The sequence below is a fragment of the Alternaria dauci genome, chromosome 7, assembly GCF_042100115.1.
Source record: "Alternaria dauci strain A2016 chromosome 7, whole genome shotgun sequence".
NCBI classification, from domain to species: domain Eukaryota; kingdom Fungi; phylum Ascomycota; class Dothideomycetes; order Pleosporales; family Pleosporaceae; genus Alternaria; species Alternaria dauci.
In genome coordinates, this window is record NC_091278.1 from 329,204 (window position 1) to 353,838 (window position 24,635).

The 24,635-nt window shown below is 54.7% G+C and overlaps 11 protein-coding genes across 11 annotated transcripts; 7 read left to right on the top strand and 4 right to left on the bottom strand.

Annotated features, from left to right (window-relative positions):
- Positions 1-39: 39 nt before the first annotated feature.
- Positions 40-2,541, top strand: ACET3X_007281 (uncharacterized protein; the record flags this gene model as incomplete). Its single annotated transcript, XM_069454008.1, has 1 exon — positions 40-2,541. The coding sequence occupies one exon, from the start codon at positions 40-42 to the stop codon at positions 2,539-2,541; it is 2,502 nt and encodes an 833-aa protein (XP_069304444.1).
- A 1,091-nt stretch (positions 2,542-3,632) lies between these two features.
- ACET3X_007282 (uncharacterized protein) lies at positions 3,633-4,564 on the bottom strand (the record flags this gene model as incomplete). Its single annotated transcript, XM_069454019.1, has 3 exons — positions 3,633-3,656; positions 3,805-3,903; positions 3,998-4,564. The coding sequence occupies 3 exons, from the start codon at positions 4,562-4,564 to the stop codon at positions 3,633-3,635; spliced, it is 690 nt and encodes a 229-aa protein (XP_069304445.1).
- Positions 4,565-4,955: 391 nt separating this feature from the next.
- Positions 4,956-5,983, top strand: ACET3X_007283 (uncharacterized protein; the record flags this gene model as incomplete). Its single annotated transcript, XM_069454030.1, has 4 exons — positions 4,956-5,054; positions 5,104-5,340; positions 5,409-5,755; positions 5,806-5,983. The coding sequence occupies 4 exons, from the start codon at positions 4,956-4,958 to the stop codon at positions 5,981-5,983; spliced, it is 861 nt and encodes a 286-aa protein (XP_069304446.1).
- Positions 5,984-6,568: 585 nt separating this feature from the next.
- ACET3X_007284 (uncharacterized protein) lies at positions 6,569-7,873 on the top strand (the record flags this gene model as incomplete). The annotated part of the gene is made up of 3 exons (XM_069454041.1): positions 6,569-6,661; positions 6,714-6,885; positions 6,933-7,873. The coding sequence occupies 3 exons, from the start codon at positions 6,569-6,571 to the stop codon at positions 7,871-7,873; spliced, it is 1,206 nt and encodes a 401-aa protein (XP_069304447.1).
- A 724-nt stretch (positions 7,874-8,597) lies between these two features.
- Positions 8,598-13,182, top strand: ACET3X_007285 (uncharacterized protein; the record flags this gene model as incomplete). Its single annotated transcript, XM_069454052.1, has 4 exons — positions 8,598-9,941; positions 9,999-10,476; positions 10,541-12,810; positions 12,880-13,182. The coding sequence occupies 4 exons, from the start codon at positions 8,598-8,600 to the stop codon at positions 13,180-13,182; spliced, it is 4,395 nt and encodes a 1,464-aa protein (XP_069304448.1).
- A 304-nt stretch (positions 13,183-13,486) lies between these two features.
- On the bottom strand, positions 13,487-15,253 carry ACET3X_007286 (uncharacterized protein; the record flags this gene model as incomplete). Its single annotated transcript, XM_069454063.1, has 2 exons — positions 13,487-15,065; positions 15,117-15,253. The coding sequence occupies 2 exons, from the start codon at positions 15,251-15,253 to the stop codon at positions 13,487-13,489; spliced, it is 1,716 nt and encodes a 571-aa protein (XP_069304449.1).
- Positions 15,254-15,428: 175 nt separating this feature from the next.
- Positions 15,429-17,152, top strand: ACET3X_007287 (uncharacterized protein). The gene is made up of 2 exons (XM_069454074.1): positions 15,429-15,898; positions 15,953-17,152. Exons 1-2 carry the CDS (start codon positions 15,768-15,770, stop codon positions 16,929-16,931), a joined length of 1,110 nt encoding a protein of 369 aa, XP_069304450.1. The 5' UTR covers positions 15,429-15,767; the 3' UTR covers positions 16,932-17,152.
- A 949-nt stretch (positions 17,153-18,101) lies between these two features.
- ACET3X_007288 (uncharacterized protein) lies at positions 18,102-18,823 on the bottom strand. The gene is made up of 3 exons (XM_069454085.1): positions 18,665-18,823; positions 18,457-18,594; positions 18,102-18,408 (listed from the first exon to the last, which is right to left on the bottom strand). The coding sequence occupies exons 1-3, from the start codon at positions 18,672-18,674 to the stop codon at positions 18,245-18,247; spliced, it is 312 nt and encodes a 103-aa protein (XP_069304451.1). The 5' UTR covers positions 18,675-18,823; the 3' UTR covers positions 18,102-18,244.
- Positions 18,824-19,229: 406 nt separating this feature from the next.
- Positions 19,230-19,699, top strand: ACET3X_007289 (uncharacterized protein; the record flags this gene model as incomplete). Its single annotated transcript, XM_069454096.1, has 2 exons — positions 19,230-19,288; positions 19,348-19,699. 2 exons carry the CDS (start codon positions 19,230-19,232, stop codon positions 19,697-19,699), a joined length of 411 nt encoding a protein of 136 aa, XP_069304452.1.
- A 476-nt stretch (positions 19,700-20,175) lies between these two features.
- ACET3X_007290 (uncharacterized protein) lies at positions 20,176-23,059 on the top strand (the record flags this gene model as incomplete). Its single annotated transcript, XM_069454107.1, has 5 exons — positions 20,176-20,517; positions 20,581-20,695; positions 21,225-21,632; positions 21,700-22,863; positions 23,028-23,059. 5 exons carry the CDS (start codon positions 20,176-20,178, stop codon positions 23,057-23,059), a joined length of 2,061 nt encoding a protein of 686 aa, XP_069304453.1.
- A 34-nt stretch (positions 23,060-23,093) lies between these two features.
- ACET3X_007291 (uncharacterized protein) lies at positions 23,094-23,903 on the bottom strand (the record flags this gene model as incomplete). Its single annotated transcript, XM_069454119.1, has 1 exon — positions 23,094-23,903. One exon carries the CDS (start codon positions 23,901-23,903, stop codon positions 23,094-23,096), a length of 810 nt encoding a protein of 269 aa, XP_069304454.1.
- Between the last annotated feature and the right edge of the window lie 732 nt (positions 23,904-24,635).

Below are 24,635 nucleotides of genomic sequence, written 5' to 3' on the forward strand. Positions count from 1 at the left end.
GACAGAACACCTACTGATCCTCCGCGCACATCACACACCATGGATCCAAAACGCCGCAAGACCGGCGATCAAGACATCAGCGCGCTGAGGCTTGCGTCGCGCCAGAAATACCTTGCCGAACGAGAAGCGCAACAACTCGCCTTACTTCGCCGCCAAGTTGCAGAGGAAGCAGAGGAGGAGGAGAGACTAGGAGACAAATTATCAGAAAGAGAACGCCAGGAGTTTAGAAATAACAGGAAAACTCTGGAATTGGCAGAGGCGCGCAATGCTATCGACGATTCGGGAGAAGGCTACATACTCCCCGATGCGGATTACTCAAATAAACATGAGGCTCTTACCAAACGGCACAAAGACAAGGTCTACGAGAAGAGTGAGGTTCAGCTATGGGAAGAAGAGCAAATGAAGAAGATCAAGAGCCAGCCTAAGCCCAAGGCGACGGATCGTGTTCAAGCGGACGACTACGAGTATGTCTTCGACACATCCAACGAAGTACAGTTTCAAGTCGACGCTGCGACTCGTGTGGACGTGGACAAGCAGATGTTGCAGCGTCAACTTGACGAAGCAGAGAAGAGAGCCTCGACTATCGAGGAGGTTCGTCGAAGTTTGCCCGTCTACAAGTTCAAGGACGAACTACTCGCGGCTGTAGATCAGCACCAGGTCATCGTTGTCGTCGGAGAAACTGGTTCTGGAAAGTCAACACAAATCCCTCAGTACGTCGCCTCTGCTGGCTATATCGAGAGCGGCATGATTGCTATTACACAACCACGACGAGTCGCGGCGATGAGCGTCGCCCAGCGAGTGGCAGAAGAGTACGGCTGCAAGCTCGGGAACGAAGTCGGCTACAGCATCCGTTTCGAAGACAAGACGGGGCCAAAAACGAAGATCAAATTCGCCACGGATGGTGTACTGCTCCAGGAGGCAAAGTCCGATCCGCTACTCTCCGAATACTCTTGCATCATGATTGACGAGGCCCACGAACGGTCCTTACAATCCGACTTGCTACTCGTTCTCTGCAGGGAAGTTTGCCATGCCCGGCCCGAGTTTAAACTTCTCATTCTCAGTGCTACGATCAACGCCGCGCACTTCTCGCAGTACTTCCACGACTGTCCAATATTCTCTATACCGGGTAAAACCTTCCCTACGCAAGTGTTTTACACTGAACGGCCCGAAGCAAACTATCTCGCGGCAAGCGTCACAACTGTGATGCAAATACACATCAGTGCTGACACACCAGGTGACATCCTGGTCTTCCTTACGGGTGAGGAGGAGATTCAAGCGGCCATGGAGAGCCTAGAGGAAACCAAAAAGAAGCTCGGGTCAAGAATCAAAGAGCTGGTCGTGCGCCCCATGTACTCTGCTCTCCCTCCAGCAGATCAAGCGCTCGCGTTCGAGCCAGCGCCCGTCAATGGACGTAAAGTGATATTGGCGACCAACATCGCGGAGACCAGTATCACGTTTGAAGGCGTCAAGCATGTCATCGACACGGGCTACAGCAAAGAAAATACTTGGGACAGTGTTCGAGGCTTGTCGTCACTCGTCATAACACCAATCTCGCGTGCCAACGCAGAGCAAAGACGCGGTCGAGCAGGGCGCACGTCTGCAGGTTTTTGCTACAGATTATACACGCGGCACGCCTACTACAACGAGCTGCCTGCGGAGGCGATACCCGAGATTCAACGCACGAACCTCGATGAAGTCGTTCTCACTCTGAAGCAGTTGAATATTTCCAACCTTCTTGAGTTTGAGTTCCTGGACAGCCCTTCGAGCTCTTCGCTTATCAAGTCTCTGGAAAACTTGTACGCCCTGGGGGCTTTGGACTCCACGGGAGCATTGACCCGACTAGGTCGAAGAATGGCTGAGTTGCCATTGGACATCAAGTTATCCAAGGCTATCATTGATTCCGAAAAGTACGGTTGTAGAGAGGAGATCCTTTCGATTGTCAGTATGACGGGAGAGTCGGCGACCTTGTTCCTTCGACCCAAAGACAAGAAGGTCGCGGCAGACGCGGCGCGAAAAAGGTTTTTTTCTACAGATGGTGGTGATTTCATCACGTATCTCAACATCTGGAACCAGTTCGTCGACAGCGGTTACGATCCAGGGTGGGCACGTGAGAACTTCATCCAAGGAAGAGTTCTTACGCGCGTGCGCGATGTGAGAGACCAGCTCGTCCGTCTAGCAGACCGTGTCGAGGTGCCAGAGTCGTCATGTGGTACTGATCACATCGCCATCCGCAAGTGTCTTACCGCCGCGTTCTTCACCAACGCAGCGAGGCTGCAGAGAGACGGGCAAACCTACCGCGTCTTGGCAAACAGCGGCTTGACAGTCCATCTCCATCCTTCCTCCCCACTCAACGAAAGCAGGCCGAAGTGGTGTATATTCGCTTCTCTGCAGGCAACGTCGAAAGAGTGGATGATGACGTGTGCGCCTATCGAGCCGGATTGGTTGGTCGAGGTAGCACCGCACATGCACACTGAGAGCTCGATTTCCAAGCTCGGCGATAATAAGAAGATGCCGAAGGCGGTCCAGGAGAGGTCGAGGTAGCACCGCACAAAACACAACAATCAAAAGTGTGATGCCCATGGGTCAGAAGTAGGTCACGGTGGCGGGATTTCACATCCTCGTTGTTCTTGGGGCTGAGGAATTCTGGGATTATGTCGGCGGCCGGCATGTACAAGGTTTGGGGTAGTGTAATGTCTAACACCTCTGGCATGCGTCGGGTACAGTCATGGTGTAGCAGTTTTTACAAAATTCATGTCTTGGGGGAGTCAGGATTGGGCGTTCTTTGGAAAGGAAAAAGGTCACAGTGTTCGATATGATACCCGATCTCGTGTTTATCTGCATTAGGCGTATTTGCGTCTTAGCGTAGTATGGTGGAATGAAGAATATCAAGTCAAACCATGTCCACATCTTGAGGTGTATTGAATTGGCATTCATGCTTACGTAGCTTTTGCTAGCTTTGCTCGAGTCAGCGTCATGAAGTGCTCGAGGCTGTTATAGTGGCATGTATGATCAAGACCGTACACGCCCATCGTATATCGCCAGGCTGGGTGGAGAGTGCTAAGAAGTGACATGATGATGCACACCATGTTCTTCAGACGAACATATCGGAGCATATGTCCACGTCCTGGCTCTGTTGGCAGTTGCCAGAGCCTACCAAGATAGTGTGAAACTACAGACGCTATCTAGACGTCGACGGTGCTAACAAGGCGAATTCAGCACATATCTCACACAACATCGCATAGCTAGTTGGATATCCTAACATATCCCTCTACATCCATCACCCTTCATAGTGAGCCTCTTTTTGATCAAGCCGCCACAGATATGCTACGCTATATCCCATCCCCGAAACACACACTTCTAAATACCCACCGGAACGTCATACCCCCTCTCCCCCTCGGTACTAAACAACACCACCACGCTCTCCTCTCCTAGCCCCAACACTCTTTTCATCTCCGCGTCCCCACAAACTTTCTTCAACGCCGTCAACGTCGCAGCTCCACACGGCCCATTCCTCACTCCGCTTTTATGTAATCCCAACAAATCATTATGGACATCGACATCTTCCACCGTCACACTGACATCCACGCCTTTCCTCAGCACCTCCCACGCCGTTGTAGATGTAGTTCCGCAGTTCATCCCGTTGCATATCGTATGGCCTGTTTGGATAGGTGTAATTTTCCCAGCGGAGAGGGAGGCGAGGAGACTAGCTGCAGTGGCGGGTTCGACAGTGATGACAGAGACGGGTGGAGAGTTGGAGGAAGAGGCTTTGTAGTGCATGGTTACGGCTTGCGCCCAGGAACCTACTCCACAGGCGGCGATGGCGTGGGTTACGGGGGGAATGCGCATGGATTTGAGCTGGGCGTCTGTTTCGGTGAGCATGGTTGTGTAGCCTTCTACGACCCACTGCTTCCTGTTAGTCTGCAGTCTTATTGTAACCGTGTAGAGATTGGTAGATGTTGGTGTGGGTGGATAGTCAAGCCAGCTAGGTATCACACACCTGTGGTATCTCTTCGTATCCTTCCCAGGACACATCCATGACCAGCATACCTCCTTTTCCTTCCGCTTCTTCCCTCGCTTTCGCAATCGAGTCATCGTAGTCTCCATCTATCACTCTCACTTCTGCGCCTTCACTCCTAATCTTCTCTTGCGTCGCTTCGTCCATGAACCCAGGCACAAAGATGACAGCTTTGATGTCCAGATACTTTGCCATGCGCGAAACAGCTCGACCCCAGTTCCCTTCCGTACACGTGACTAGTTCGATACCCGCCTCTCTTGCTGCAGTGCCGAGTTCGTCTAGGGTAGCGGACAGTGGGAGGTGGCATTTTGATGCAATGGCCTTGTGGATGGCCCACGATGCGCCTAGGATTTTGAAGGCGGGAAGACCGAGACGGTTGGATTCGTCTTTTATGAGGACGTGGCGCAGGCCGAGGTGTTTTGCTAGGTCTGGTAGGGGAACGAGGGGAGTGACGGAGTAATCGGGGAGGGTGCGGTGGAAAGGCTCGACTGATGGGTTTGCAGAGGGCCCAGAGTGCTTCCAAGAGGCTGCGGATGGGTTGTGGAACATGGCGATGGGATATCAGGTGATGGGCTAGTGTTCAAGCATACGTGTGAAGTGATATCGGTTGGAGGATTACTCCCGTCAACCTTTATGGAGCAGCGCCTCATGTACAGTCCACGATCGTTCGCAGGGCGTGCCCAGCATGCTTGCCGATTGAGCGTGTGCGTGGTGCAAGTTACTGTGCATTACTGCAAGCCATCATGAATAACGCTGAACGTGCGCGTCTCTTCCGACGGGAAACGCTCATGTTGGCTAATCGTGGGGCGTGGGGACCAAGTAGCTGCTCAGGGTCCAACCCGCGTACGTCATCCCCGCGGCTGTTCACACAGCTGCCTCTGCGCATGTGTTTCGCAGCATACTCTGCAAACTCCAGCACCTGCGACGACAAACCACGAATATGTCACAGCAAGGAGTACATGCAGCGCTGGGGAATATTCCAAGAGTTGTAGTGCGGCCAACAGTGGACAACGTTGTAGCGTCCTCATACCTCGTCAAGGTATCTGAAGAAACTGTACTGCGGTTGCGCATATGCTAACAGGCAACAGGGCATCGTCTTCTTCCTTGCGCACCCGTTCCTATACCCTCTGCTCAAGGCGCGATTACTGCCCGCAGTCCTTCTCAGCATCTTCGTGCTTACCAACCTCTTCGTCTGGACATTGCTGCCGCAGGTCCTCTTCCTCAAGCTGTTCCACACAGCAGGCAGTGCCTGGGTCAACGCCGTATTCCTCGTCCTGGGAGAAGGGGCCGCAATCGTCGCACTGCTCTTCGAGTCCTTCTTGGTGGTTCGTATACCCCAACCACATCCAACACGCACCGCGTATCCTACAGGCACTGACATGCACACCCCCAGGACGAATCCCAAGTCGACGTCTTTGATGCCGTCCTCATCTACAAAGGCTACGAAGACCTCGTTCGCAAGCACCGCCCCGTCAGCGAAGACTCGCTCAACGACCCCGTCCGCCGCCTCGGCAAGCCCACACGCTCGTCTGTCTATGCGCCCTTTTCGTTCCGCCAGATCGCCGAGTTTGTGATGCTGCTGCCGGTGAACTTTGTACCATACGTCGGGGTGCCGTTGTTTCTTTTGTTGACGGGGTATCGCGCCGGTCCGTTTCAGCACTGGCGGTACTTTCAGCTTCTGGGGTACGACAAGAAGCAGAGGAATGCTGCGATTAGGAAGAGGCGGTGGCAGTACACTTGGTAGGTCGAACGCCGTTACGCGTCAATCACAAAAAGGCTAACACAAGCAGGTATGGCACGGTGTACTTGGTTCTGCAATACGTGCCGCCGCTCAGCATGTTCTTTCTCATGACGGCGCCCGCCAGCTCGGCGTTGTGGGCGGCCGACCTGGAGAGGGCGAGGAGGGAGCAGGAGGCGAACCTGGCGCAGGCGCCGCAGTACACGGACGAGCCGGACGCGGGAGTATGATAGTACACCGCATAGTCTTGTCTGGTTGTTCGGAACTCACCGACTGGAAGATGGTAGTCGAGTATCAATGTTTGAGCTAGCAGCTTGTTGCTCAGGTCCGCAGATGATCGGAGTGTTGAGGTCATGGAAGCTGGACGCGCGTGACCACGGGAGGGTTTCGCGCGATGCTTCCAAGAATGCCATGTTGCCACAACTGAATGCACATAGCCAAACGCGTCAACTAACAACTGTCCGTCTGCTCCCGATATGCCCGGTCAGCTGCTGTCTTGTGCTGTCGTATCCTGTCCTGTCCTGTCTCGTCACGATGGCCGGCCTCGGTTCCCACAGTGACGGCGGATCCGGTTGGCGCAGGTACGGAGCTCGAACAGGGAACGTGTCACGCTAGCCGCACGGCGCCAGGCAGCACTGATCACATTCGTCATTCGCTCGCCGCGCCTTCCCCAGCCCCATAGATAGCTGCAGCTTGAGCTCCATCCCCAACACACCTGACATTCACTCCCTCCATCTCTCCACTCCCCCCATCCATCATCCATCTACCCCGACTCTTCTTCCGCACCCATCCAAATCCATTAACACTCCGCCATCATGAAGACGGCGGTGCTTCTCGCAGCTGCCACCTCGGCCTCTGCGGCCGTCTACAAGACGCCGCTCAAGAAGGTGTCGCTGTCTGAGCAGCTCGTAAGCCACCATCGCGATCAAATGCGCAAGATCGCACTCTAACGGAAAACAGGAATTCGCCAACATCGAGACGCAGATGGCTGGTCTCAAGCAAAAGTACTCCCAGCAGCACATGACCGACCTCAAGTCGCAGTCGCAGTCTCACATGGAGGCCGCGTTGAAGGCGCCCTACATTGCCGACGGCACCCACCCCGTGCCCGTCAGCAATTTCCTGAACGCGCAGTGTACGTGTCCAAAGCTACGCGTCTCGAGTGGCGACTAACAGACGCAGACTTCTCCGAGATCTCACTCGGAACTCCTCCCCAGACTTTCAAGGTCGTTCTCGACACTGGAAGCTCCAACCTCTGGGTCCCCTCGCGGAGCTGCAACTCGATTGCCTGCTACCTTCACACCAAGTACGACTCTTCGGCGTCGTCGACATACAAGAAGAACGGCACCGACTTTGAGATTCGCTACGGCTCCGGCTCGCTCAGCGGCTTCGTCTCTCAGGATGTCTTCCAGATTGGCGACCTCAAGGTCAAGCACCAGGACTTTGCCGAGGCGACGTCCGAGCCCGGCCTTGCCTTTGCCTTTGGCAGGTTTGACGGCATCATGGGTCTTGGCTACGACACTATCAGTGTCAATGGCATAGTCCCCCCCTTCTACAACATGCTTGACCAGGGCCTCCTGGACGAGCCTGTCTTCGCCTTCTACCTCGGCGACACCAACCAGGGCCAGGAGTCCGAGGCTACCTTTGGTGGCATCGATGAGAGCCACTACACTGGCAAGATGGTCAAGCTTCCCCTCAGGCGCAAGGCCTACTGGGAGGTTGACCTCGATGCCATCACCTTTGGCAAGGAGACGGCTGAGATGGACAGCACTGGTGTCATCCTTGACACCGGCACATCTCTGATTGCTCTGCCCTCGACCATGGCCGAGCTCCTGAACAAGGAGATTGGTGCCAAGAAGGGCTTCAACGGCCAGTACTCTGTTGAGTGTGACAAGCGTGACAGTCTGCCCGACCTCACCTTTACTCTTACCGGCCACAACTTTACCATCAGCTCGTACGACTACATCCTCGAGGTTCAGGGATCCTGCATCTCTGCCCTGATGGGTATGGACTTCCCCGAGCCAGTAGGACCTCTTGCTATCCTCGGTGATGCTTTCCTAAGGAAGTGGTACTCGGTATACGACCTCGGCAACTCTGCCGTCGGTCTTGCCAAGTCCAAGTAAGACGCTCAATGAGAGTGGGGATATGACACAGCTTCAGGAACGTCATGGTTATGAGGGAGTTTGGATCAAATTGTAGTTCGGCATAATGACTTGGGTATCGGTTCTACAGTAGCAATAGCGAATGAGAAGGATCAAGAACAAATGTCGTGCATCGTGATGGTGATGTGTTCCGGCTGTCACCGCGTAAGCTAGTATAGTCTGCACTAGGCGGACGGCTGAGCCCCAGGCGTTTACACGTGCACCTATCGATAAGCTCAACCAATGACGTCTTTTGGACGGCCGCGACGGATACGGATGGCTTGCAGCTCAGGCAACCTAGAAGCAGTGGGATGATAACAGCCTAGAGGGAGATGTTGTAATTAATGCGCTATACACTTGAATCCACTCCTACCGGTCGCTGTTGTTGCCTAGAGATGTGCGTGGGTAACCTTATCGCGTCACGCTAACAGGTACCCCGGAGCATGGATCTCGTGGCTGACGAGCGTGCATAGCTCGCAGACGTCCAAGTCATTCCGGCAGACGCGAACGCCCCCAATATGTGACCATCAACAGAATCCGCAAACTGCCCTGCAGCGAGAAACACGAAATACACGTCTGGATTCACTCCGTATTTGCCCTGGGTCTGCCTCGTCTGAACCGCGGTACATCCGCCAACACACCCGCAGCCCTCCCTCGCCAATAAAGTGTTGAGAAACCGCGCACTCCCACCATCCCTTTCCCAACCATGGCAACCTCACAAGACAGAGGCCGCGATAGGACGAGTCGCCGCCTGAGCCGCAAACGCAGAAATTCAGCGCGAGAACCACGGAACATGTCGCTCGACGTGCCAGAGCGCTTTCGAGACGGAGACGATGCACACGAAGACGTTACAGCGCCGAAGCGCAACAACACCATGTCGATGAATCAGTCGCTCTTCTCCATGATAGCGCGTGCAGGACAGCAATCACAAACCGACCTGGGCACCATGGCCGAGGTCGACTCGGGCGATAGCGACGACGGAGGTGCGAAGCGGAAGACATACCGGAACCTCGACGGCGCAGCGCGATTAAGTCGTCTGAGTTCCGCAAACGATTTTCAGAGCGCCGAGCAAGACGCAGACGACAAGACGGACAAGGGAAAGCACCGGCGGACGCTTTCTGAGAATAAATATCTGCGCAACTTGCCCAAGTTGAAGTTGTCGAGCAGGAAGGAAGGACAGGCCCAAGGCCGGACGTCGAACCGCAGCGATCAGAATCAGATGTCGAGCAGCCAGTTCTTGCCGCCGAAACCGTCGCCCGAGGACCTTCCGAGTCCACCGCGGTCGAGCGAGACGCTGGCCAAGATAAAGACCAAGGATAAAGACAAGAAGACCATCAGCGCCGGCGAGGACATGGCCGTAGACAACACGCAGGCCTCTGGCCGTAAGAGCAGACACGGAAGCACTGCTGGGCTAGCCAAGAGCAAAGCACCCGTCACGCTGGCGCAAAGGATACAGCAGATTTTCGAATTCGAAGAGGTGGAAGAAGTCATTTCTGAATACGCATGCTGGCTGCTCCAAAGCATCTTGCTGCAGGGCTACATGTACGTTACACAGAAGCATATATGCTTCTACGCGTACATACCCAAGAAACACCACGATGTCAGCAAGACGGGCTATCTGTCCAAGCGCGGCCGCAGCAAGTTCAACCGGTATTGGTTCGTGCTCAAGGGGGATGTACTGGGTTACTACACCAACCCGGCTGAAGTATACTATCCCCGAAATCGCATCAATCTGCAATACGCCATTTCCGCCGAGGTCATCGACTCCTCTGCCACTACCAAGAAAGGAGCAGCAGAAGAAGAGACTAGCTTTGCTGTTACGACGGACGAGCGGCGCTACCTGTTCAAAGCGGATTCTGCGGCTAGTGCAAAGGAATGGACGCGTGCTATTCAAAAAGTCATCTTCCGGACGCATAACGAGGGTGGCAGTGTGAAGATTTGTTTGCTGATTCGCAATGTGCTTGAGATTGAGGAGAGCAAGATGCTGGACCTGGCGCAGACGGTGCGCGTAAGAGTCGTGGATAACGATGAGACGTTTGCTATTGATGAGGTATGTTGAGCTGGCAAGAGGGGCTTGTATAAACGAGAATTGTGCTAATCTTGACAGTACTTCTTCTCCTTTTTTAACAAGGGACAGGATGCGCTCAATGTTCTACGCATCATGATCAACGACAACGAGCACCACCAAGCTCTGCAGCAGCAGGGTGGTGACGGCGAGGCGTCTACTCCGGTAGGAACACCAACTATCAAGGGCGAGACACCACACATCCACGAGAATGTTCGGGCTACGCTTTCACCTTTGCCGGCGCCCCATGCGGGACGGTCCAGTATAAGCGACGTGTCTGCGAGATCTAGCAACGATGCGAATAGAAAGAGCTGGGATGTACGACGTAGCATGGACGCGGGTCGCGGCTTTCGACGACCGAGCCAGGAGTTTCGACGGCCTAGTCATGAGGTGCGACGGAGCTTCAGTAATAGAGGTCGCCAGGGCGACAGGACTCCTGGAAGAGTGGGTGGGGGAGGCAGTGGTAGTCAGTCGCGTCAGTCGCCTGGGGCAGCGGACTCGGAATCAGCCTTTGACCCAGGTAAGTTGTGACGGTACGAATGGCATGCGAGACATGTACTGACTCCACATCTTCGCCTTTGCAGGTACCGAATCGTCTGTCGCTATTCAATCCATGGACGAGAGCGGGGCCTCTGCTTCTCAAATCTTGGATCGCTCCGACGTTTTCCGGGGACCTGTCAATGCGCCCCTACATAACCTTGACACACACACTAGACATTCACAAGACACGGCGCGATCGACGCAGCCAAAGTCTGCCACTCGCTCAAAGCAGCCCCAAACACCGACTGGCGCTGAGTTCGAAGACGATACCGATAACAGCGTGCAGCCCCGCCTGTCAGGTTCATCGTCTGCTCTACAGGATATCGCCTCCTACCCGCTTCAGAAGGCTTCGGGCTTAGCGGGTTTTCTCAGGACTCGCTCGAAGAAAATCAGCAACCTTCTCACAGGCGGCGAATCTATGGGTTACTACGAAAAGGTGTCTGGCATGCTTGCAGGTGGGCGAAAGCACTACAACACAGCTGAGGGACTAGAGACTGGCGACCAGATCCACGGATTCGAGGACGATGAGGATGCCGCAAAGGCTGCCGAGAACTTTCGAGATCACTTCGCTTTCCCCGAGACGGAAGTGCTCCAGTCGTCGTTCTTCGCGTCGCTCCAGCGTCTTGTGCCGAATTATGGAAAAATCTACATTAGCGGGAGGTATTTTTGTTTCCGCAGCTTGATGCCCATGTCCAAGACGAAGATCATCCTCCCCATGCGAGATATTGAGAATGTCAACAAGGAGAAGGGGTTCCGACTCGGCTACTCTGGCCTCACTGTCGCCATCAAGGGCCACGAAGAGCTCTTCTTTGAGTTCTCAAAGGCCGAGTACCGCGATGAGTGTGCAATCATGGTGCTCCGCGTTCTGGAGAACACAAAGTATCTCGAAGAAGAGGATTCGTCGTCTTCGGGCGTGGACAGCGACGACGAAGCCGCGAGAGCAGAACACGAGTTGCTACAACAAGCTCGCGAGAACACCGATACGGACAAGCCAGCTAACATGTCAGATATTGTGCGCGCTGCAGACCACGATCGCATCCCCCTCATCTTCGACGACCCGCTCGCCTCGTTTGTCGACTTCAAGCCCTCGGAGCCCCTGACCATTGTCTGCCTCACCATTGGATCCCGCGGCGACGTGCAGCCCTACATTGCGCTATGCAAAGAACTCCTCAAGGAAGGCCACAAACCGCGCATCGCAACGCACGCCGAATTCGAGCCCTGGGTACGTAAACACGGCATCGACTTTGCAGTCGTCGACGGCAATCCCGCCGAGCTGATGCGCATCTGCGTCGAACACGGCATGTTTACCTACGGTTTCATGAAGGAAGCCAATGCCAAGTTCCGGGGCTGGCTCGACGACGTGTGTAGCTCGTCGTGGCGCGCCTGCCAGGGCGCTGACGTGCTTATTGAGTCGCCGAGTACCATGGCCGGCATCCACATTGCGGAAGCGCTTGAGATTCCGTATTTCCGTGCCTTTACCATGCCCTGGACACAGACGCGTGCGTACCCACATGCCTTTACTGTCACGGAGAAGAAGATGGGTGGGACGTATAACAACTACACGTACACGGTCTTTGACAAGGTGTTTTGGACCGCCATTGCCAACCAGGTCAACAAGTGGCGCAGAAGGGAACTCGGACTCCAGGCCACGAACCAGCACAAGATGCAGGCGAATCTGCGTCCGTTTCTGTATAACTTTAGTCCGCATGTGGTGCCGCCGCCGCTGGATTGGCCAGATTGGGTCCGCGTGACGGGATACTGGTTCTTGGATGAGAGCGACATGTACGAGCCGCCCAAGGAGCTCATGGCGTTTATCGAGAAGGCGAGGCGAGATGGGAAGAAGCTGGTTTACGTGGGCTTTGGATCTATCGTCATTGACGATCCGGCCGCGCTTACCAGGACCGTTGTCGACTCTGTGCTCAAGGCTGATGTCCGTTGCGTTCTCAGCAAGGGCTGGTCTGATCGCCTCATGGACCACACCACCAAGGATGCGTCCAAACCGGAGATTCCGCTGCCCGAAGAGATATTTCAGATCCAGGCTGCGCCGCATGATTGGCTGTTTCGACAGATGGATGCAGCGGTGCATCATGGTGGGTCTGGGACTACGGGCGCGAGTCTGCGCGCGGGTATCCCAACGATTATCAAGCCCTTTTTTGGCGACCAGTTCTTCTTCGCGCAGAGGGTGGAAGATATGGGCGTGGGCGTTTGGCTCAAGAAGGTCAATACGAGTGTGTTTAGTCGCGCGCTGTGGGAGGTTACGAATTCGCAGAGGATGATTGTTAAGGCAAAGGTTTTGGGACAGAAGATTAGGAAGGTATGTTCTTTACATCGCCCCTTCAACCCGTAAAAAACAAGCGGGTTTTCGCTAACACAACGACAATAGGACAACGGCACGCAAACCGCTATTCAAACCATCTACCGCGAACTCGACCGCGCAAGGACTCTGATCAAGAAACAGGCCAAGCAGCCCGGCGACGAGGGCGACGCGACGGATGAGGAAATCGAGGCCGATTGGACGCTGGTAGAGGAGGGCGAGGAAATGGATGCTGTTGCTAAGCACATGGCTGAGCAAGCTGCTGCTATGGGCGGGCTACAACAGGATGTTTCGCGTACTGGGGGTGGGTCCTTGGTGTTGGGCAGCATGGTGCTGAAGGGTGGGGGTGGAATGCGGAGGACGAAGGAGTAATGTTAATTTCCTTTGATGTGGTTTTTTTTTCACGATTATGCTCATGTAGAGGGAGGGAGCGGCTTGTTTCTTTTCTTTACTACGTTGGAGTATGAGCAGGGAGTATTAGGCGTTTAGGGAGAGAGGATTAGACGTAATTAGATTGCAAAGATACCACGCGGTTATGAATACTTATGCGCATGTTAGCATGATGCGCAGGTGAATTCTAATTCCAATGTAATAGACGATAATGATATATCTCTACTTGCGCTGTGTAGGCAGACTCGCATCTGACATGGCCATGCCACCCCTTCACATCCCCCTCTCACCCCAACGTCTTACTCTTCTTCTCCTTCTGCCTCTCCATAACATTCAGCACATCCTCCGCATTATTCTTATCCCCCTTCCTCTTCTTCCCACCCCTCTTCCTCTTCTCCTTCTTCCCCTTCTCACCCTCTTCATCACCATCATCGCCACCTTCCGCGCCCAATCCCTTCCACTGACTAAACTTGACCTTCTCCCCTTCCCTCTCCATCTCCTCCGCATCATCGAACCGCGACGCACCGAAACCCAAGTCCATATCTTCCATGTCGCGATCCGCGGCTGCGAGCTCCGCAGCACGTTTCTTGAGGCGCGCTTCTTTTGCGGCGGGATCGTTGGGGTCGGAGGATCCGAGGTTTTGGAGGAGCGTGGAGGATTCGTCGAGGATGCGGACTTTGGCTAGGGCGGCGCGGACGGTGGCGTCGGCGGCGGAGAGATTGGTTGGTGCTTTGGAAGAGGTGTTGCGGGTTGTTGTGGATGCAAAGTAGTCTCGTTTTGTGGGTGCGGGGGATGCGGTATCGCTGGGTTTCGTGGGCGCTTCTTTTTCTTCTTGTTCTGCGTCCGGAGAAGATGTCTCGCCTTCGGAGTGTGGTTCTGCAGTCGTGGTATCGAGATTGGGTACAGCAGGTAGCTGCGGCTTTGCTTCTCCCTCTTCTTCTCCATCTTCGTCGTCGTCCGAGTCGTCAAAGTTTGCGAGCGGGTTGTAATTCGAGCCGACACCTTGGAATATATCCTCGTCTTCTGACTCTTCCTTCTTGGGCTCCGGGAGGTTGTGCATGTTGATCGGCTTGCTGGCATCGTCTAGATCATGACGCACTTCAGGCGCTGGCTCCTCAACTTTCTGCTTCTTGACCTTGCGCTTCTCCTTGCCGTCCGGACCCGTGATGATTAATACCTCGCGGCCCTTGTCGTCCGTCTCGATGCGATGTGTTTCGCCTTGTGCATTGATCTTGCGGAAGCCCGGCCCCAAGGTAGGAAACCTCTTCTCGTGCTCAGCCGCCGCGGCCGCAGCAGCTTCTTCTCGCTGCCTCTTGAGGTCCTTGAGGATATCATTCCGGCTCCTCTTGACGCCAGCGACAGGCCGTGGTGATGTCATCTTCTCACCTTTCTTCTCGACCTTCTCTCGTGTAATGGGCCCAATGTCGGCTTCTGCCAGCTCGTCGAACGCGTCCTCGACTTCTGGTTCCTCTTCTGCCTGCTCGTCTTCCGCCTCTTCCTCCTTCTTGTCCTGGCCGCCGAGAACATCCTCGCCCCGCCTTACGCGCTCGAGGAGCTTCCTATCCAGGCCCTTGACCAAGTGTGTAGTGCCAACATCACCGCCTGTAATCTCCTGCACGAGATTCTCAAACGTCTCGCGGTCAATCTCGCCCTTTTTCATAGACTCCTCGAGGTTCTTGACGCGCTTCGCAATCTCGCTGTCTTCCTCGTCGGTGTATGCCTTTGTGCGGTCGGTGTAGCCTGCAGCGAGCTTGGTCCCTTTTGGTACTATGTTTCTCGTCTTCTTCTGCGGGTTGTTCTTCGCGTTGCGTTCGGCGAGCTGGCGCGCAAAGTCTGACTGGATCGACCCCTTGCCTACCTGGCGACTTCAAAATTATTAGCATCAGTCTGCGCGAGACAATATGGAAAAGACTTGCGGTGTCATTGGTATGCTAGAGTGCTTGCGCGCGCCCAGCACCGCCCGCGGCGTTGCGGCCGCGGGAGACTTGCCCTTGTCGCCATCCTGGGGCTTTGGCGTTTCGACTAGGAGTCGCCGGAATTGCGAGTTGTTCATTATGCGCCGAGTGGAGAGTCTGGTACAAGGCCGGGATTCGCAAAAGACGTGCCAAGCCTTTCGCAGGCGCCTTTGGCTCGCGTCTGCACCACGCGACAAGGGCGCTAGAGCAGTGTGGCTAGATCAAACGCGGGGAACCTTGGACGCAAGCGCACAACACCAGCCTCGTCTGTTACTGGAGGTATTGCGTCACCACGGGCATGATGATGGACGAGTGGACTGCCTGGTCCTTCTCGTCGTGCTGCTTCCGCTCTAGTTGAGAGGCTGTGAGGCTGCACCGCGGTCGTCCTCGTGCTTGATCAGAAGACTGATGTAGAAGAATACTACCTAGGTATCAGTTTCCTGTGTGATGGTTACGTCAAATTGCTTCCTTGAACTCCCTCTTTCACTTGTCCGGGCTAGGTACCCACCACCCCGCGTATCCCCGCACACGTACTTGAACCGCCTGATAAATACATTCCTCTCCGTCTCTCACTCCTAGTCTTCTGCAACACACTGCGATTCAGACGGCAATATGTTCAAGCTTCTCATCGCAGCGGCCCTCACTGCCGTGGGCGTCTCCCAGTACAGCCCGCCGCCGTCTTTCGGCAACATGACCAACTCATCAACATTCATGAATCCAATTGTGCCCACTGGAGCAGACCCGTGAGTCAAGTCTCCAAAGAAATTCCACAGGCATCTGTCTCTAACACCATCTAGCTGGATGTTCCGCCACGAGGACTACTACTACATGACCTATACCAACAACGTCAACATAACTCTCTGGCGCAGCAAATCCCTCACCGACTGGTCCACCGCGGAATCAAAGACCATCTTCCAACCCCCACCCGACCAACCCTATTCCACCGACCTCTGGGCCCCAGAAATCCACCACATCGACAATGCCTGGTGGGTCATCTTCACCGCAGACCCAAACTTTGACTCTCCACCCCCAGAGACGGAAATGTGGTGCGAATACAACTGCCCCGCCGTAAACCACCGCATGTTCGTCGCCGTGGGCGAAGCCGACGACCCCTGGACGCCAGAGTACCGCTACGGCGGGCAGCTCGAAACCTACGACCAGTTTGCAATCGACGGGACCTACTTCCAGCACGGCAGCGAGCTATACCACATCTACTCATGCTGGTACCGCAAGTACGACGGCTGGCCCGCCAACCTGTGCATCACCAAGCTGTCCGATCCGCTGACCACCGCGTCCCCGTTCTCGGAGCGCCAAATCATTTCCGTGCCAGAGTACGCGTGGGAAAAGACGCCCTTCGGACGCGCATCCAACGACCGACTCTCGTCCAACGAAGGACCCCAACAACTCACCAATCCGCGCACCAACCAAACCTTCCTCATCTACAGCGCCGCACGCTCAGATAACCGTAACTACTGTCTCGGCCAGCTGGAGCTCGTCGGCACCGACCCCATGAACCCGAGCGACTGGCGCAAACATCCGTATCCCGTGTTCTATCAGAATCCGAGTGAGAAGGCGTATGGCGTTGGACACGCGTCGTTTACCACGTCGCCGGATGGCACTGAGGACTGGATTGTGTATCATGGCATGCAGGATCCGTCGAATGGGTGGGGTGCAAGGACGATTCGCGCGCAGAGGTTTGGGTGGAAGGAGGATGGGAGTCCGGAGTTTCCGAGGCCGGGGTATGGGCCGTTTGAGGTGCCTAGTGGGCAGGAATAAGAGACATGCTGTTTGTGTGTCTTGCTGCTTTTGGTATGGGCGGCTCGTGGGGGAAGTTCATGTTTGATGGCTCTCTTGTGTGCAGAGCGTGGGTACTTGGATGTCCTTGGAACTGTAATGCTGTCTAGATGATAATGAATACGATGAACTTGATGACACGCGTAGTGCAGTTTGCCCTGTGCAGAGAACGTGAGGAAAGCTTTACCATTGTTCATTGTTCCAATTCGATGTCTTTTGTTAACGTAACGTCTTGAAATGCTACACTTCGCGTGCTCTCGCGTTGCTCTTCCGACGCGTCTTGCCACGATTAGCTGTGCGTTCCGGAAGTGATGCGCAACCCACCACGTTGCTCAAATCGACGTGATGAAACCATCAGTGGTGATTTCTGATGTCTCAGTACATATTCCGACGCGATTATGTGATTTTATCGGATCTCATTTCGCGTTGTGATGCGAATGTAGTGGATGTCGTTGAATATCTCTACAACTATTTTTCTGAATTAAGACTCAACACGTAACAACTTCAAAAAATTCCAACACCACCACATCATGTTCAATTGACCTGAAACTTTGGAATCCAAACAAAGTACCATACAAAAGTACTTCAAATGAGTCTTGGATAGATTAGACATCGTTGGGGTTGTTTGGGATGTGTAGGTCTGCGGAAGCGTCGTTCCGGTGCAGCCAAAGCACGCGTATATTCTACCAAACAGTACACAACGCGCATTGTCAATGGACTACACCATGAAAGCAATGTGATTTTCACATGCACTTAACACATATAGAAGGCCTTTGATTTCTAGCAGCAAGCGTCGCGTGGAGCAGCCGTCAGACACAAATACATGACGTCATGCACGAACAGCCATATTCTACAATGCCGCACTGATTCGAGTGGCAGACAGCAACGAGCCACGTCTCAGCCAGACAACAGCATCAGTGCACATAGTCGATGCGCTCATTGTGAATGGGACGAAAGTCGGTCTGCTTGACGTTGGCCACTAGCACGACAAAAGGCGGAACAGCACATCATACAGAGTGGAGCCCCACCGCCCTGACCACCGCGTCAACCAAAGAACCCAGACGCGTCGCGACACTGTAGCAGCAGAAGAGACATCACATTGCAAAAGACAGCCGATGAAGTTATTATGGTATCATTCCATGCAAATCAGAAACCCTGACTGATATAACCCGTAACTCCGAGCCTCACTGTACTATACAAAGGCCATGACCATTCCCACCAAGCACCAAAAGGAGCCGACCGTAGACTGAACAAGTCGTAACATGAAAACCGTGATTGAAAAGCAAGAAGCGCGCTTAACCACCGAAACCGTACAGAGTACGTCCTTGACGCTTGAGAGCGTAGACGACGTCGAGAGAGGTGACGGTCTTGCGCTTGGCGTGCTCAGTGTATGTGACGGCGTCACGGATGACACCCTCGAGGAAGGTCTTGAGAACACCGCGGGTCTCCTCGTAGATCACTGGGGAATGTTAGAGGCGGAATGGATGAGTGGAGCGAAGAGACGTACTGGCTGAGATACGCTTGACACCGCCACGACGTGCGAGACGACGGATAGCGGGCTTGGTGATACCCTGGATGTTGTCGCGGAGAATCTTGCGGTGGCGCTTGGCACCACCCTTTCCGAGACCCTTGCCACCTTTGCCGCCTGTGAAGCGTGTTAGTACACTGTTGATCGAGGACGCGTTGTGTCCAAAGAGTGATGTGGGAGTACTCACGACCAGTCATATTGATGGATGTGGGGGAGTTGTTGTTTGGGGTAGGGTAAAGTTGGTAGAGTGAGAGAGTTGCAGAGTGTGTGAGGCTGGTGGTGTGCTTGGATGATGGGAGAGATAGAGAGGGCGGCGGTGGTGGTGTTTATGAGGCAGCGGGGCGCGTCTCAGCAGCGCGCCGGATCACACGTCCTGCCACCGCTAGATCAAACCGGCGCACGGGCGCGCTTTCCAGATCAACGACCGTGCCCCTTCCCAATCGAGACGCGCCCGTAAGCGAGCCAATGGCGAATGCGCGCGCGGCGTGCGGACTTTGTAGTTTTGAAGTTCGCAGCCAGGTGCGCGCGCGCATTACCTGGTCGCTAGTTAGCAGTCGTCGACTTTTGGTGTTCGTTAACTGCGCGCAACAAAGATTGATTTTCCAGGCAGCCGCCCGCCCCCCCATTTACCATATAAGCTGCGCCCGCCCACCCTCCTCCATCTCTCATCCACTCAACTCCACTCACCACTACAACAACAACCATCTCCATCACACAACACATCCACATTTCCACCTCCATCAACCAACAACATGGCCCGCACTAAGCAGACCGCCCGCAAGTCCACTGGTGGCAAGGCTCCCCGCAAGCAGTGAGTCTCCGCCTTGCCCTTTGCATCGCATCGCCGCATACTAACATTACTTCTTCAAGGCTTGCATCCAAGGCAGCTCGCAAATCTGCGCCATCTACTGGTGGTGTAAAGAAGCCTCACCGCTACAAGCCCGGAACCGTCGCTCTCCGTGAGATCCGTCGCTACCAGAAGTCGACTGAGCTCCTCATCCGCAAGCTGCCCTTCCAGCGTCTTGTCCGTGAGATTGCCCAGGACTTCAAGTCCGATCTCCGCTTCCAGTCCTCTGCCATCGGCGCTCTCCAGGAGTCCGTCGAGGCCTACCTCGTCTCCCTCTTCGAGGACACCAACCTCTGCGCCATCCACGCCAAGCGTGTCACCATCCAGAGCAAGGACATCCAGCTCGCCCGCCGCCTCCGTGGTGAGCGTGGTTAAGCTTTCTCATCAACTCATCGACACGACATGACAACTTCTTCGGGTCAGTGATTGGATTGGGTCTTTAGTGGTTAGGATATCAAGGCGTTTATAGGGTTTCATGGTTCACGGTCTTCAACTCGGTTTATGAGTGCACACGAGCGGTGCTGAGCATGTAGTATATCCAGGTTAATCAGTGATGGTCACTGGCGATATCTCGAAATCAACAGATTTCTACTTCACTTGTTTTTACTCTGTGACATGTCTTGCCGCTTTCTCGCGTTCGCCTTGGTGTTTTGATACTGCGGCTCTTCGCCATCGCCGACGCCAACAGTCGCGATCGCCCTCACCCCGCAACATGGCGCCCATCGCAGTTAACACCGCGATCATCACCACCGGCCCCTTCACAAGCAAACACTAACAGCAGACTACATCATGTCCTCTGCACCATGTTGCGCAATTGCGCATCCCATCTACCCTCAACCCATTAACCCACCATGACCTGGCAAACCGAACTCAACTCCTGGCTCTCGCCACCCAGCGTGCCAACAGCGGAAACGCCCACCGTCGGCCAAAAGGCGCCTTCAACACCCAAACTAACCATACCCGTACACCATGGCAAACCGACCATCATCACCTTCCTGCGCCACTGCGGCTGTCCTTTTGCAGAAAGCACGTTTCTGCATATGAGGAACATGGCCACTGCGCACACGGATATCGAGTGGGTAGCCGTGAGCCACAGCGAGCAAGGCGCGACAGGTAGATGGTTGTCTGCACTCCCCGAGCCAGAAAAGAATACACAACCTAATCTGCACATCGTCGTTGATGCTGAGCGCGAGGTAGATTGCTGACTATAACAATTTCATATACAAGACGTACACTGACTGATTTGTTGCAACTAGGCATATGGCGCATGGGGTCTAGGCATATCCTCGCTGTGGCATGTCCTCGGTAGTATACCGGGGACCTCGAAGCTCAAAGCACAAGGCATCAGCGTGCGGGCGACAGAGAGCGGGAGTAGGTGGCAGATGGCAGGGAATTTTGGGATTGATGGGCAGGGCGTGGTGAAGTGGGTGAGGGTGGATCAGAGGGCGGATGATATGCCGGATTTTGGGAGCGGCGTGGAGATGCTGCTGGGGAAGAGGTTTGAGCAGGTGGGTGTTGCTGAGGCGATGCAGGGGTGATGGGGAGTTGCGGTGTGTAAGATGTAAGAATATTTGTTTATTATCTGGGTGGTGGAGGTGGTCCGGCTGTGGCATGTTGGAGAGGCTGCTGTGCATACCTAGGTATGCTGAGTGCAATGTGCTGATACGTTTGGGATGATAACGCAGGTACTCACGCATGCTTCTAGTATTTATGACAAGAATGAAAAATGTCTTTTACATAGTTTTACAACCTATACACACCTTCTCTCCTTCGCGTTATCGTGTTAACCACCCTCGATTGGCCCGCCACCGATGACCTCACGAGTAAACGCGAAAACGCGCCAGCAGACTCAGCGCGTCAGAGAGTCGCCACCCACGCCCGACCAGCACGCTGCGGCTAGATCATGGCATCATGGCCGCACCGTCCACACAGCTAACGTCGACCTACGCAAGCGAGTATGGCTCCGACATCGACATCTCGTCCCTCGCGACGCTGAGCGACTACGGCTCCGACATTGACATTGACGACGACACCCTACTCGCAGACGCCTTTGACACAATCAGAAGCACAGCGCAAGTCCAGAAGAGCGCAGTGCTGCCCAGCATCGAGTTTGAAGAGGGCGAGAGCGAAGATGAAGAGCAGGATGTGGACGGCTTCGTGCAGGTACACGGACCCGCGGGGCTGCGCGTTGCAAAGGGCACGAGAAGCGGCGATGCGGATACACAGCGGGACATACAGAGTTCGCCTGTGCGAGAGCGAAAGACGCTGGAAGTCGAGTACGACGAGAGGTCGCGACGGGCGTGGAGTGGTACGTTGGTCTCGACAACACACATGTAGGCGGGATATGGTATCAACTGACAACTAACAGCGCCTAGTTCCCCATGAACAACCAGCCTCTCCTCATCCTCCTCCGCCCTGGATGGGGACGTCCAAACGCAACGCATCGCAAGCCACCGCCCCACTCGCTCCAACTCAAGCCGTCCAAGTCGCAGAAACAGACACCCGCCCGCCCCTCGAGCGTTTCCGCACGAAGCCCAAGAAATGTCTCTCGGTGACGGATCTCGTCTCCCCAGCGTGGTGCGAACTACAGTACTTTTACACGCTCAGCAAATTCGGCCGCAAGCCGCGCACACAGGCCATGAAGACGGGCAGCAAGATCCACCAAACGCTCGAAGACCAAGTCCACACCACGGTGCCCGTGCAGGTCGAGAGCAAAGAAGATAGATTTGGGCTGAGGATGTGGAATGCGATTTCGGGGCTGCGCTGTCTGAGACAGACGGGACTCACGCGCGAACTCGAAGTATGGGGCGTGATTGAGGGACAGGTTGTGAATGGCGTTATTGACGAGATTAGTCATGTTTGTCCTGACGCCGAATTGGAAGACGAGGTTGAGAGGACGAGGGCGGAGAGGAACGGGGGCATTGTGCCGTTGCCGTTGAATCAGCCTAGCATTTCAGACGCGTTTGCGCAAGCGTCTGGCGGACCGTCTTCTTCTTCGTCCATGACAAGGCCTTTGGACCGCCAAGTATACATTGCGGATGTAAAAACGCGCTCTGCGAAATCGCTGCCGACGGGTGCGAGTCTGCGGCCGACGTGGATGCAACTCATGCTCTACCGCAAACTCCTCGAATCCTTGTCTCTCAACACCGTAGACGCAGAGACCGTCCTACAGCGCTACAATCTCGACCCCCTCGCGCCTTTTTCGCCGACCTTCCTCGGCGAAATCTCGTCCATTGGACCCCATGGCAATCCAGAATCTGAAGCGCACACGTACCCCAACCTGCTCGCCCTATGGAGCTTGTTAGTCACAGAGATGGCAGACACGTTTCCAAAGGGCAGTCTGAGTCCGCTGCTGCGAGCAGAGTTTCGGTACGCGAAGACGGGGGATGTGCTGGGGAGTTTGTTGACGGTGTATGAGGCTGAGGTTATTGATGGGTATGTGGAGAGCGAGATGGCGTGGTGGAAGGGAAGGAGGGAGGCGAAGGGTGTGGAGATTGAGGAGGCGTTCAAGTGTCGGATATGTGATTTTGCGGAGAGTTGTACGTGGAGGAGGACGAAGGTGGAGGAGGCGGTGGAGAAGAGTCGGTTGAGGAGGGAGGGGAAGGTGAAGGCTGTTGTTTGAGGGGGGGATTGATGTGTTGATGATGTTATGAATGTTGATATTGCTTGATTGCATGATTGATTCTAACGTGTACAACTATAGCCAGTGGAGGTCTCTTGCTAAGCTATATGTAACTAAGAAACCCTCAGCACGATTACTACATCCAACTCACAGCCCATCAGCGATCCCCAACTTTTCCGCCACACTGATAAACCCCTTGCTCCCCTCTCCTCCAACCCACAGATCCACCCACTCCGCCTCCCTCGCCTCCTTGATCTCCTCTTCAGTCCAGTCCTCCTCCTCAGGCCTCTCCACATAAACCGTCTTCAACCCATTCTCATGCGCAGCCTTGAGATCAGGTAGATGCGCAGCCACCATGACACACTCCTTTGGTTCCAAACCAAGTTTCTCCGCCGCCCCAAGATAGACCTCCGGCGCAGGTTTATACGTGCCAAACATCTCCGCCGACAAGATGTGCACAAACGGTATCCTGCTATACGCACGGAGGTCTGTAAGCAGACTCACATTCCCATTCGAAAGCATGGCTGTCGCGAAGCGTTTGTTAAGTAATGCAACGCCGGCGGCAGAGTCTTCCCAGGGGTCTAATTGATGCCAGACTAAACTCAGAGCAGAAATCTCCTCGTCGTCCCACAGACCATCCAGCTCCCATTCAGTGATGAGCTGCTTGAGCGCACTCAAGTGGTGGTCGTCGACCGATTTCCACGGGAGCGATGCGTCGGCGGCTAGTTGTGCTGTAAACACCTTGTAACTGTTTCGCCATTGTTGAGCGAATCTGCCCCAGTGCTCTTCTGTCATCTCTGATGCTCGCAGCCGGAGTTTGGATGCGAGGGATGCGGTTGCTGAGTTGAGCGACTTGTGGGCTGCGAGGGAGAGCGCGCTAGTGACGGTCGCGCGCCAGTTGACGCAGGTACCGAATACATCGAAGAATAGTGCGCGTGGAGGAGGGGACAGGGACATGGTTATGCTGGTAAAGTGCTTTGGAGAGACTAGAGGTGGTGTGGCGGATTAGGTCTACTTGGCTGGTGGTTGAAGACATGGGTTGTGTACGTCACTATGAGTGTGCGCGGGGAAACAATGTCCGCCATACACCTCGCTGAAGAGCATCTCAAACCCACTCACGAGATTTCGTCTAGAAGTGGATGAACTTAGACTGCATCTGTCTGGCCACGTGATCTGAGCCGCTACACCTTCGAGTCTTCACGAGGTAGTCATACGTCATACCTTGAGTGTCTAGACTCCCAACCACCTCCATGCCTCCACATCTTCACCTCAACCATCTACCACAAACTGCACGAATAGCACAACAGAGCGGCCTACGATAGGAGAAAACAGAACTAGCTTGACACTATGCATAAGTCAATGCGCTACAGTCAGCATCCGGCCAGGCGGGATGCCGCCCCCAGCTGTGCCCAGGAGTTAGCACCCCGCTAGCGCTTTGCGGGGGGCTCCAGGGCTTGGGGTAGTCCGAGCTATCTCCTTCCGAGGTCAGCATCGCCGGTCCCCTTGGACCGATCGGCAGAGTCTAAAAGATCAATGCTCATGACGCCCATATGCTCGTCGCGAAGAGCAACTCGTGCTTGACCGCATTCGCCGTCTCAAAGTTCAGCAGCGTACTACCATTTACTTTTCGTTCAGCTCGTCGTCCACGCGTCTGTGCTAGCTTCGCCATTACGTCTCGCAGACTGCTTT